Source organism: Anomalospiza imberbis, chromosome 6 (assembly GCF_031753505.1).
Source record: "Anomalospiza imberbis isolate Cuckoo-Finch-1a 21T00152 chromosome 6, ASM3175350v1, whole genome shotgun sequence".
NCBI lineage: Eukaryota > Metazoa > Chordata > Aves > Passeriformes > Viduidae > Anomalospiza > Anomalospiza imberbis.
In genome coordinates, this window is record NC_089686.1 from 38118878 (window position 1) to 38131391 (window position 12514).

General features: G+C 43.0%; 1 protein-coding gene across 2 annotated transcripts in view; it reads left to right on the plus strand.

Moving 5' to 3' along the window:
* Positions 1-12514, plus strand: part of PPP1R14D (protein phosphatase 1 regulatory inhibitor subunit 14D) — a 40755-nt gene that overhangs the window by 21113 nt on the left and 7128 nt on the right. The window contains exons 3-5 of one of the 2 annotated variants that reach the window (XM_068193504.1): positions 7404-7881; positions 11965-12060; positions 12227-12259. In XM_068193504.1, coding sequence (XP_068049605.1) covers positions 7699-7881; positions 11965-12060; positions 12227-12259 — 312 coding nt within the window. In that variant the 5' untranslated portion in view covers positions 7404-7698. Of the gene's footprint in view, positions 1-7012; positions 7882-11964; positions 12061-12226; positions 12260-12514 lie in introns of those variants that run through there. The other variant, XM_068193503.1, reaches the window with a different exon arrangement.

Here is a 12514-nt window from a genome sequence, read left to right on the forward strand (position 1 = left end):
TGTAACTCTGATCCAGCCTTGTGTATCCTCACAGGATTTCTTGAGAGTCCTTAGAGACATGATTTCTGCCTCCTGGCTGTCACAAGCATGACAGGAGGATAATATTGTGGGAATATAATTTTTCCATACCTCTCATGACTTTATATGGCCTGATGTTGACATTTGTATAGTACTGACATCCGTTAGGAAAAGAGAATTGCTTTGATCTGGCAGTGGTAACGTACAAAATAAACCTTGAAAATTGATAAGAGAATATATGAATATCTGCAGAGCAAAGAGATGTTTGCTGTCCTCATTGGCTTTATGAGTCTTTGCCTGAAGAAGTGTGGGTGTCTCCCACTCCATTTACGAACCAGATATTTTGAACCTGCCTGCAGATCATGTAAGCAGTAAAGAGGGAGCTGACCCTGCTTGTTTTGTTGTATTTAAACATCTAAATACATGCAGAAGAAATAAAAATGGCAACAAGTTTGTCTCCTTCTTCTGTTCTGCACTGCCTGAGATGCTCTGCTGGGAATTCTCTCTTGTTTTTAGCCTGGAATAGATTTTTCCTGGATAAATATTCAAAGCCTTCAGAGTGGAGCCAGATAAGGCTCAGTACAGTTCTCTGACACAGAAGCAGGGAGCTCAGGGAGCAGTTGGCCCCATGGCAAACCAGTGACTGTATTTGGATATCCCCACTGGCAGAATTGTGCCTAAACACTGCAGTTTGGTATTTTTGTCTCACTGGCAATAATTTAATCTACCTCAGCAGTAGTGTTGTGTTACAAAATCTGTCACAGATTTCCTGCAAACCTGAAGGACATGATGCCTCTTCTGCTTGTGCCAAACAATATAGGAGTAATGTAATTCCTACAAACACAGAGCTGGGAGGATTCATTGATTGGCATCTCTAGTGTCTCCTCCCACTTAAAAAAAAAAAATTATTTATTTATGAAAGGATGAGCCCCTTCATAAGACGATGAAGCCTAGCCTTTAGAATAGATGTTTTTATTGGCTTTTGCTCTTAACAGGAGGCTGTGCTAAGTTCTGTTGCACGGTTTTCTGCTGTTCACCCTAACTGTCTTTATAGTCATTTCATGCTTAGTTTTATTCAGTATATTCAGTAACAGTAGCACAGTTTCTAAATATGCCCAGTTTATTCTGAAGGAATTCAGTAATTAAAATTTTGATTAAGACTGGGACCAAGATCAAGGACTTCTACTAGAAGCCCCTCTCTGAGGCAGCAACCCTTCTTCCAACTCGGTAACTCAATTTTTGCTTTCCTAACTTCAAAATCCCATTACTGATCTCATCTTCTGCAAAATGAATAAATTCCCACAGCTTCAGCTGAGACATGTATTATTCATGTTAGCATGAAGGGAAAGTAGGGTGTGTGATTTTATAACCTGGGAGTGTTTTAAAGGGGTCCTGAAACAGTGAGTCATTGTTAACTTTTGTCTGTCTTTGAAGTGTCTGCTCTCAGTCTGGAAATAGCTATTCCAAGGATGACTCGAGGGGGTAAACCACACGGTAGTTTAATATTTGACTAAGATTAAAAGAGGTCTTAGACACACATGCCTTGTAACAAATGCAGTGCAGGAGCCTCCATCACCTGCCTTCTTTCTGTGTGGTTGCTCTTGAGACCACAGTACCTTTGGCAGCTGGATGCTCACCTTCCAGGAGGAAGTGATTGCAACAGGCAGAAAAATAAGGAAGATTTGATTCAGGTTCCCCTTTGCCCTGCTGTGCAGCCCAGCTCCATGGCATCATTATCCACAATGACTTCCTCACAGCAGCTTGTCCCACCGGCTGCTGCAGATGAATCCGTTCTGCTGTGTTTTACCTGGGAACCTCTCCATGTGTAATTAACACTTGGGAGACAGGTTTGCTTGCTTGTTTTGTTGTATTTGCCTCAGGTTAAACCTCCTGGTGTGGTTTAGGGGTGAGACCCGGATGCAAGGGATGGCACAAAGACGTGGCAAAGAAAGGAGATAGGAAGGGATCTCATCAGGTTATGACTAACCACTGGTCCTGCAGAACAAAGCAGGAGAAAGGATGACAGCCTGCTGAGTCCTCCTGAGAGCCATTCCCATTACATCGAGGTAGCTTTGGGGAAAGGAGTTACAATGAGGGTATATTTTTTCTTTGGGGATGTTCTTGTCTACGGTTTCATGGCACTGTTTTTTATTTTAATGTTGCTGATCAAGGTAAACCCTTAAAAGCAGGAGCAATGGGAAAGGAAGAAGTGGAAACAGTGTCTCAACTAGTTACACCAAGAAAGTATTTGCATTTTTGTCCTGTCTATGCTAAGTTTTTACAGGGAGATAGGTATGGAAATGTGAAGCAAAGAACCTTCAATTTGCAGGAACTGGAAGAAACTTACATATCCCACTGAAGTTCTCACAGACAGCTTGGTCTGTTCTTCATTGCACCTGTGGGTGGAACAGGATCGGTCATAGGGTTCCCTACAGACTCTCTTCCATTACTTCCTACAGCAACCACATCCCCAGAAATCTTTCAACACCTTCAGACCAGCTGCCAGTGCCTCCTGGGAAACTCTGCTCTCTCTTCTGCTTGTAGATGGCAATTTCCCTGCAGGTGGGAGCAGTATAGTTCCTGCAAATGGAATGGTACCCTTTCAAGGGGACTAGGTCATCATAAACTTATTAGTGCAAGAGCTGTACAGCCTCTGCAAGTCTAAAATGTTGAAAGCAATTGGAAAACAAGGAAGATCCCCTTCAACTATTCAGACACTGCTTTTTATTGTCTCCAACTCCACCATTCAAAGACTTGCTGAAACTTCTGTGTTACATGAAAACATTGATCATGCTATCAGTGTCTCAGACCTCTTCCTCTAGGGAAACAGTAGTGTAATGAGGGAGAGCAACAAACAAGAGAGATAGAAACAAACAACATGGGCAGGTTTTCAGAGATCTCCAAACATTTATTTTGGCATCTAATTCATGTTGTCAGCTTCACTTAAGTATTCAAGGGGAAGGGGGGTCTTCTTCCTCAGTGGAGATGTTTAATCGACCTGCTACCTCCAGCCAGTCTGTGGATGGACACAGACAAGGAAAATTGGTGTGCCAAAGGAGTAGGTACAACTATTTCTCATTTACCCTTCTGAACTGCTGATGAGACATTAGCCTTTATGCTTCACTTGACTGCCAGTAACTGAGGCCAGAGGAATGGAAGGTGGGCAGGCCAGCTCACCTGACCTCTTTATTACTGAGACCTCTCAATTCTCTGGGACAGTGCCAAATAATGCAATTTGGGTCAATCAGTCAAACTGGGAAATGTTTTCCACTGACACTTGTCATTATTCCTTCCCAGTGCCCTCTCAGTGCCTTATGAAAGGTGAGCCTGTCAGGAGAAAGGAATAAAGCTGATTACTTACACCTGGCTGAAGAATGTAGCAGTTTCTCAGCCTGTGCTGATGGGAAGGTGGTAGTACTTCTCAGGTGAAGCTGGGGACTATATGCTATGTCTCCAGAAGTTCAGGGTGAGAGAGGATGCATTCTACCTCTACTTGCTAGAACTCTGGGTGTCAATGATGTAGGCTTTTTGGTTTCCATGCTCCCATGAAGACACTGAAAAATAAAGAAAGTGGATGATGGACATCAAGGTGCTGGGTGTACTGGGGTTGCTTGCTTAGGGCTATGGATTTTTCAAATCTCCAGTCCTGGTTGTACTGTCTTATTGCACAACATTTTTTCAGTGCCTATTCCTGTTCCCAGGAAGGAACAGAATCTCTTTACCTTGTGGTGTCACTGTAGTATTGATACAGTCACCTCTGCTGGCTTCTCTGGTTTAATTTGTGTTAACCATCACATTATAATAACCACAAGGAAAGTTATTATTTTCTAAAGCAGGTGGAGGGTGGCTTCTGCTGTCTTGAAGGGAAATGTTCCTCACTAGGCTGGGACTCAAGGGAAAGGGGCCAACCTGGTTCTGTGGAAAGATGAGCTGGGGCCCTGCTGAATTATTAAGCACAGACCAGAGTCATCAGCTCAGGAAGAAAGAGAAGCACCAACTTAGGTCACAGGTGTGGGATGGAGATTACTAGCTTTAAGAACAGAGGAGTGTAACTGGATCTGACTCATGCCCTTGGCTGCTCTCCTGCCTGCATCAATGTCACAGCTGTTTGGTACTATGATGCCTGTGCTCAGCTCGGTTTGGTGGCCCTCTCTGGCACCATAGAGAGTCATAAAAGTCCAACTCCACAGTACTGAATCCTCCCCTCCTTTCAGAGGCACCTCACTTTTAGGGTAGGCCTGGAGGATCAGCAACCCCAGGTCACACACACACGAAGTGAGGCATAGTGATTCTTTCAGTCTAACAATTCAAATACGTTGGCCATGTTTAAACTCCCTTTATTCACCAGCATAAAGGATATGCAGATTTGCAAAGGAGATGATCACAAGCAGCTGCAGCAGGAGGTCCTTTGGAGTTTATGTGCGCACAGCTCTTGTGAAAAAACAGATTGTCTGTTAGATGACTTATTTGGCCAAGTATGTGTACTCACTCCAGAAATTTTGCTCCAGGTTGTATGCCTGAGGCTATAGGGAGAGATAACTAGGTTGAAAATAAGATTCCATCTCCCAGCCATGCCTGAGATCTCTGAGATTCTGTCCAAACAAAATGGTTAATGTCTTTTTGTCCCTTTGGCCATGTGAATCTGCTGTGATGCAAGCAAAGGACAGGATGGGGTGCGGCACTGTGAAGGAAGTCTTGAAGCTGCTATTTTTTTGGTGGCAGCTGGCATTTACAAGCACTGGCAGGTGGCTGGTGCACCCATAGGAGATACTGCCTCATTCAAGGGGACAATATCCCCTACCTTGAATGAGACACCCAGTCCTTTTCCTGCAGGAACTTCTGCCACACCCTCAAGGACAGATCTTGCACTGGTTTTGCTTCTTCTTGCTTTAATCATAGATTAAAACATTTTATTACTGGAGGAGGCCTACTTTATCAGTAAACATTTGTTTCTATATTGCCACCTTCTTATTACAACAAATTCATGACTAAGCTGAAATAAACCAAAGCAGTATGATGAACATCCTGTAATCTGGCTCATTTTGGCTTGCAGCTTTCCTGAGAGGGCCTCTGGCATCCTCTGAACATCTTGTTCAGCTGTAGGGTGGCACTGATAGAGCAGCGAGAGGGCTTGTGCCCCTTGTTTGTTGCTTTGTTGATGGAGTACAGGCTGTGGGTGAGTCTGTTAAGAGAACAGGCCTATGGACCTTTTCAGATGTGATAGCTCAAGTAATGTTACAGCTTAACAGCGGTTCAAGCTATCTGAAGAGCCACTAGAGCACATTATGTTCCCTTTTTTGCTCATTTTCACAGCTCTCCTGTGACTTCTGGATTCTCTGCTTCATAAATTCAACCATACTTGCAGAATATTAACAGGACAAACTCCACCTTTCATGTAGAGATTAACTAAACTGCTCAAGAGCACTGGAGTTAGTATGGGGGATGGAAGAAAGGGGCTTCCCTGCCAGCCCTTCAGCCACTGCAGATGTTTGGAGTGACTCTGATAGCAAGCAGCTTCTCCTTTAAGTCTGGTCCTCTTTCTCTGCTCTTAATGCCAGCCTCTCTGGAGATTCTTGGGACCAAAGAAGTACAGTTTCCCCCCTCTTTTTCCCTTCAAATGTGTCAGTGCTTGAACTCCAAAATAGAGCACTTCTATTTGGAGACAGGAATTTATCACCTGAATGCGTGTCCTTTGGTCCAGACTTACCTTGTGACTATCTGCCCATTTTAGGCCATATTAACCTTTGAAAAGTCAATAGTTGTAAAGGCATTATAAGTTGTTCAATGGGTTTTACAAGGTTTCCACTAGTTAAGAATCTCTGAAGAATCTGCACTCACTAAGTATGCTACAAGCCTCTCAACACAGATTTTTCTGTGTAACTTTGATATAAATAAGGAAGTTTTAGGAGTGGAATTAGAGCAGGGATACAGCCAAGCAGTAAGGAAAAATGGGTAAAGCTCCTAAAATCAAATAGCTAACAGCTGTCTTCTCAACAGAAGTTTTAGGCTGTCAGAGAAACAGAGGAGATAATATCAGTTACAGGTATACTTTAACACTTTATTCTTCATGAATGTGAAAGCAAATTGCAGAATTTCCAATCTGAAAAGGATTTTTTAAAGAAATTATTTTTATTTTATTTTTTGCTCACATTAAGGATGAAAAGGGCTAAAATGGCCCTGCTCTTTTTTTCTACTACCCTGTGTACAAGATTTTTCTGGCTGGCTGTACCACCATCCCTCTGGGGACAGAACTATGCCAGGAGACTGGGCAAGCTTTTGAGAGACCATCCCCTCTGCAGACTGCCTCATGCAGCACCTTTCAGCGGGAGAAGGTCGGTTGATTTTCCTTTGGCTTATCTAGTTCTTGGCCTCCAAACTGGAAATACCTTGGCTCCTGACAGCAGAGGCTTACTTGCTTTTTCCATATGAATCATGAGACTGGAGGTGCTTGATCTGCTTCAGGATGGAGGGTCTCAGTCGGTTTGTCCATGTGGTGGGGCAGCTCCCTGAGCAGGCTGCTGGAGGGCTCTGGGAACAGTTGGATAAAGAGGTGTGACAGTGTCTGGAGGGACACAGGTGTCCCAGTGTGCTGGCACCCTGTAATCACAGCCAGCCTGATTTCTGTTCCTCTGAACAGAACAGCAGTGTGCACTTCTCACACATATTCTTCTAAATGTTATAGGGCAATAATGCTGCAGACCTTTAACTGGGTGGGGAGGAACCGTAAACCAAGCATTGATAATATATAGTCTGATAGCTAGTTATGATGCCTCAGCAGGTGAACCTGTTTACTGTGAATACTCTTCTGTGGGAAGGAGATGGTGCTATATCCCTAGTGAGGTCTTCCCCTGCAGTGCCATCACATCAAATACTATACTTTTTTGAGCACAGGTATTTTCTTTTATCCCAGACTTTCCTTGCTAAAATAAGTTCAAATTAATGTTACCAGGATTTCTACAGAAATTTCAGAGAGAGCTGGACTTAACTCAGAGAATATAGAATGAAAAATGGAACTGCTGAGCTCAACTTTGGGTTGCAGTGTCATTTCCTGACCTACTGCTGTAAAATAATGAATGCTGCCTGATTCCAGACTACTACTTATCTGTGCTGGGTCCAGTGCATTAGCTGGAAAATGCCAAATATACCATCTCAAAGGGAGCTAAACCCTGTAGCTGCAGGCAGTTTACTGAGTATGAACTGCAGCAAGATTCAATGCATTATGTATGGAGCAGCCCTCTGGAATTGCACATGCATGTAAGTTATGCCTGTAGGAAAACAGTAATTTAAAACCTCTTTCTTCCCCACCTCTTGGAGCTGACTTGTGTTAAATATTAACAAACATGGTTCATCAATTCCCTGGTTCACTTGGCTTCTTTTAACAACAGATGTTATTACAACAACTCTGCCTACCTCCCTGCTCCTTGTCAGCACATCTGATGGTGCAACCCAAGAGTCTGCGGCTGTAACTCTGCCTGCAGAGCCTGGCTGCTGCCCCAGCCCTGTGGCCACCCTTAACTCTCTCCCTAGGATCACCAATGCCTCCCACCTTCGGTGCCTGTAACTAGCTTGTGCTTGTGAGACACTGGTTGCAGAGAGGCTTTGGTTAAAGGAGACAGAGAAAAGGTGTGAGGGAACCCAGAGGAAGGTGAGCTCCTGCTGTCAGAGGAGGAGGCGGTGAGGATGGCCAGCAACTCCAGTGCACTGCCCCGGGTGACTTTCCAGACGCCAGAGAAACCTGGGGAGGAATCATCACACAGGAAACTGGGCAAGCTGACCATAAAGTACAACCGCAAAGACCTACAGCGCTGGCTAGACCTGGAGGAATGGATCAACACTCAGCTGCAGGAGCTGTACCAATGCCGGGTGAGTAGCTGGGGCACATGATCCACTTGCTTGTCAGGTGAATGGATCTAGAGGCCTGCGTGCTGGCACAGAGGTTTGCTTGCTCTGCTTCTCTGGAAATAGTTCCTTGTCTTCAACTTCCAGCAGGTATCTCCATGCCCCCTCTGCAGCACTCTGACTGGTGTGTCGGCAGGCAGGGAAGCTTGCACTGATGCAATCCAACTGGCTTTGAACTGCCTGGGGTTGCACCCTCTGAGGGGGTGTAGCTATTGCTCAGCATGAGTAGCACAACCTAGAGAGATGTATAAACCCAGGATGATTCTTGTTGCTGAACTCCATGTGGTGAGTGGCTTTGCAATGAGCAGTATCCAAGCTAGCTGGGTTAGAGTGATCAGGGTATCCCTGTTCCTTTTTGACACAACAGTGAGGCTCTACCTGCTGTTTGAATAAGACACTTTGGAATGTGCTGTGTCTGTAACTGCAGAGTCTGGACACACTACTGGCAAGAGGGAAGATTGGGAAAAAAACCCTCTTTGTTCAAATGTAAAGATCTTATGCCTCCATTTTCACCAATCCCCAGAGCTGTCTCCCTTACCTGAGCTTCCCTTTGCACCAGGAATAGTCCCTCCCAAATTCTTCCTGCCTGCCTGAGAGCTGTCTCAGTAGGAAAGATCCAGGAGTGCCTATAGCACCTGAATGGTACAGGTTTTTACTTCAGCTGTTACATTTTTTTGCTGTGTTAGTGACATTCAAGTTCCAGCACTGTCTGGATATATTGAAATTTTAACCCTGTACTATCACTTCTATTCATATATTGTCCTTAGATGCATGACACATGCTGGGTGCTTTCAGGAGCAATAGTGTTCTTCTGTGTTTGAGATAATACTTTGGAGTGAGGTACAGTAAAAGATGAAAGGCTTTCCCCCATTGTACATCGTGATTTTAAACACATTTAAATAGCTTGATTAAGGGTTTTGCTTTTTTCTCTAGGGCAGTGGCTGATGCAGTAAGAGAACACAGCTTTCTTGACTCACAGAGAATCTCCATCTTCAACAGATGACACAGATGGGTTTAACAAATTGTGTAAAACCACTTATTTATGTCCTGGATGGGGACGGACTAAATGAACTCCAGGCCCTTTCTGTTCCTGTATTCTGTATTTGCACCCCAGTGCAGTGTTAAGCACACTTTTGAGATACAAGGAAATAAGAGCTGATGATTGTTTAGTCTTCCACTCTGAGCATCAGCAGTTTCAAATTGCAACCATCAGTGAAATGGACATGTTAGAACAGGGCACTAATGGTGGGTGCTACTTGCCATGATGGTACAGAGAAATTTTTGTCTGCCCAGGCTGATTTTCTGGGCCTGAGAGCTACAGAATGATGTCACTTTCACAGCTGAAGACTCAGACTTCAGGAACTGCTTCTAAGTCTGTCCTTGATATTGTTGTTGCTGTTGTTTTTATTATTATAAACACTATTGTAATAATTTTCTGTGTGACTGTTTCATATTTGATATTTGTGTGGCAATGTGCCAGATTCTCATGCCATGTTGGGAGATAAAAATAGTTAATTTCTGTTTTAATTTATGCCTTATGCAAAGAACAGGCAGAAAACAAATATGGAGAAAAAGGTCCTTCCTTCTGCTGCAAAAGCATGGCTCCTCTGAAAATAAGTATATTACTGCTTCTGTTCTGTTAACTGTTTGAGATTTCCCAAACATAGCTCGCTCCATAAAAAAGGCTAATCTCTTCAAGTTAGCTGTGAATTTCTAGTTGTTTTCTATAGCTTATTAAAATGGTAGTAATATATTCTCAGCTGTATCTTAGGCCTCTGGATAATGCACTATGAAACATTATACAGTGCACATGGGAGCAGAAGTTATCAGCAGACCCAGTCAGACAGGCAAAATTCAGTGTGTCTGAAAAGTGCTAGCGTGGTAGTCCTGGAGAGTGAAGGGTGTTCAAAAGAGTGGCAGTGACAATATTGCTTCCCAACCATGCCTGCACTGGCATTTAAGGGACTGTCCCTGGAGTTGGTAGCTCAATTCTGAGTCCTTTTCCTGACTGTTGAGGTTTGCTAGAGATAAGCAAGGAGAATGGCTGCTGCTTTGAGTAACAGAACATCTTGCGCATTGGAGAATTACTGCAGTTTTAAAGAGTTACATTTTTGTCACTGTTTTTTCAGAGACAGACAAGAAGCACTTGGTATGACCAGTAACATGACCCAAGATGGGGTTCTCCATGTGCTACTCTTACTTGCAGAAGTGTACAGAGATAGACCTTTACACTTGCAAAGGTGTCAGAAAAACAAGTCAGTTCATGTTATCACTTCTGTTTTCCAGAGAATTAAGAGCTGTTTACTGTCATCAGAGTAGCTGCCCAAAGGAGATTCTTTTTCCCTACTGCAAAATCCCAGCAGGCACAAGTGAGAAACCCAGCCATGTCCTCATAGGAACAGATTGCCAGTGGATTGCCCTTGCTAGCATCTCTTCAGCACAACAGATTTTCCTGCTTCCTGATGTGTTCAGGCCAGCATAAGAGATTTGCTACAAGAACTACATAACATAATGCTGTGCCAGGTCAGAGACTGCTAACAGGATCTCTTCAAATACATACATGTGCCACAGTAAATTACTTGTAATCACAGAGATGTCCAGCAGGTCATCCTGCTCTCTTCTGTGCATTGTGACAAGACTATTTAGTTGCTTCTTTGGGCTTCCTTGTATCCATCAACGTCCATTACAATTGTCTCTTTGTTACCTCTTACTTTGCTCCACCTGCCCTTGGCAGTGCAAAGTTACTGGGTATCTTCCAGAGACTGAAAATGACAGCAAGGTTAGCTCAAACATTGTCCCCTGATACAGGGGATATTTACTGTCATGAGGCTTTCTAGCAACAAAACACAAGACTCTGTGATTTTCAAGATGATTCCTTGCATATGGAATCCAGAAGAGCATCCACACCAGAACTAAAAACCACAAGGATTTCCTACCCTATCTCACCCTCCCAGCCTACTTAGTTTCTTAACTAGAGACAAAGTCAGACTGGATCAACACCTGTTTTCTTAAAAGGCACGTGAAAACTATTACTTTTAAGAAGATTACTGTGTGGGTCACAGCACAATATATTTAACTCTGGTTTATTATTTATTCTTAAGTCAGCTGTGTATCAAAGCTAAACAAGGGCTTTCTACTTCCTCTCTGGCTTGGTATCAGTGATTGCTCAGGAAAAGTTTCTTTTTTTCCTGTAAGTATTGCCTTTAATGTTTAATGTTTTACATACACATCCATAAATGCCACAACCTGGCAATCAGGAATTGTGCTGTTCACCCAGTATCCTTATCCTACTGATTACTATGCCAAAATATCACTAGTGTTGTGTTGTGAAAGATTCATTTTGCAAATACACTGGAAAAACACAGGGTGCTTTCCTCGCAGAGATTTGTGACGCTAAAATGTGTCTGTGATCAAGTGTACAAATGTTCCCAACTAACACCCCTATGCAGTACAAGATTATTACTCCAGTCACCAAAACTTGGGGTCCCTCTTACATTAAAGGAAACTATTATATCCCTCTCATATCTATTAGAGAAAACTGGCAAAATATTGTTAGGTCTTTCAATGCATAATTTTCTCTCTCACTGCAAGAAGCCTTAGTGTAAATACAAAGTAGGTGAGTGCAATTAGCATAAAACCCTAAAATCTCCTTCTATTATTTATGCCTCTCTAAGATTAAGCCTGTTGGAGTTCTGTTTGGTGAACTCTTCATAGAGAAAGGTTGTCACAGGCTGGTATACATAGCACTGCAGTGTGATATCCTTGAAAGGGTATTCCAATGATGGGTAATGATCCCTGAGCAGCGTAGTGGTTGGAAAAGATGAAGAATGTGTACCTCAGGATGTGTGGCTGTAGCAGACACTACAAAGGGGCTGGAATCCATGCCCTCATTACATGAACCTCCCTTTTTTGAGATTATTTATATCTTGACCTCAACTTTGCAGCATAGTTTTATTTTAACTTAGCTGCTTAGTTCTTTAAAGATGGCCTCTAGAGTTCTTAGAAGTTTGAAGGTTAATTAACTCTGGTGGTTTCTTTCCTTCTTAGCTAAGGGAAGAAACAGAGGCAGCAGCTCCTGAACCACAAATTGATCTTGAAGATCTCCTGGAGGTCCCTAATGAAGAACAGAAATTAAAACTACAGGTCTGATTTTAAGTTAGTGAAGTTTTCTTCATAAAGGCTAGTGGCATGTGGGGTAGAGAATAGGTGTTTGTAGTGTTGCATGATGCTTTCTTGTGCCTTCCTTTTTGTAGGGAGGAGAGAATTAGATCAACTCATAAAATACTAAAATGATGACTTGTTTTTTTAGGAAATCCTCCATGAGTGCTCCAGCCCCACAGAGGTGAGTGTGAAGCACCATATAAATTTACATGATACATGTTAGACTATTCTGTTACAGTGTCTTTGCTACTGCTTGGCTGAGTAGCCAAGACACTACCATGCTGCAGATTTGTTTAATCATAATGGGAGGTGTTTGCCACTTTATTCTGTGATTGTAAAATTACATATGAATGCACATGAATGAGCTGAAGGCAGAGCACTAGAGCAAATAAGGAATTATGCTTTACAATCAGAGGAAGGTCTTTCCATGTTTCAG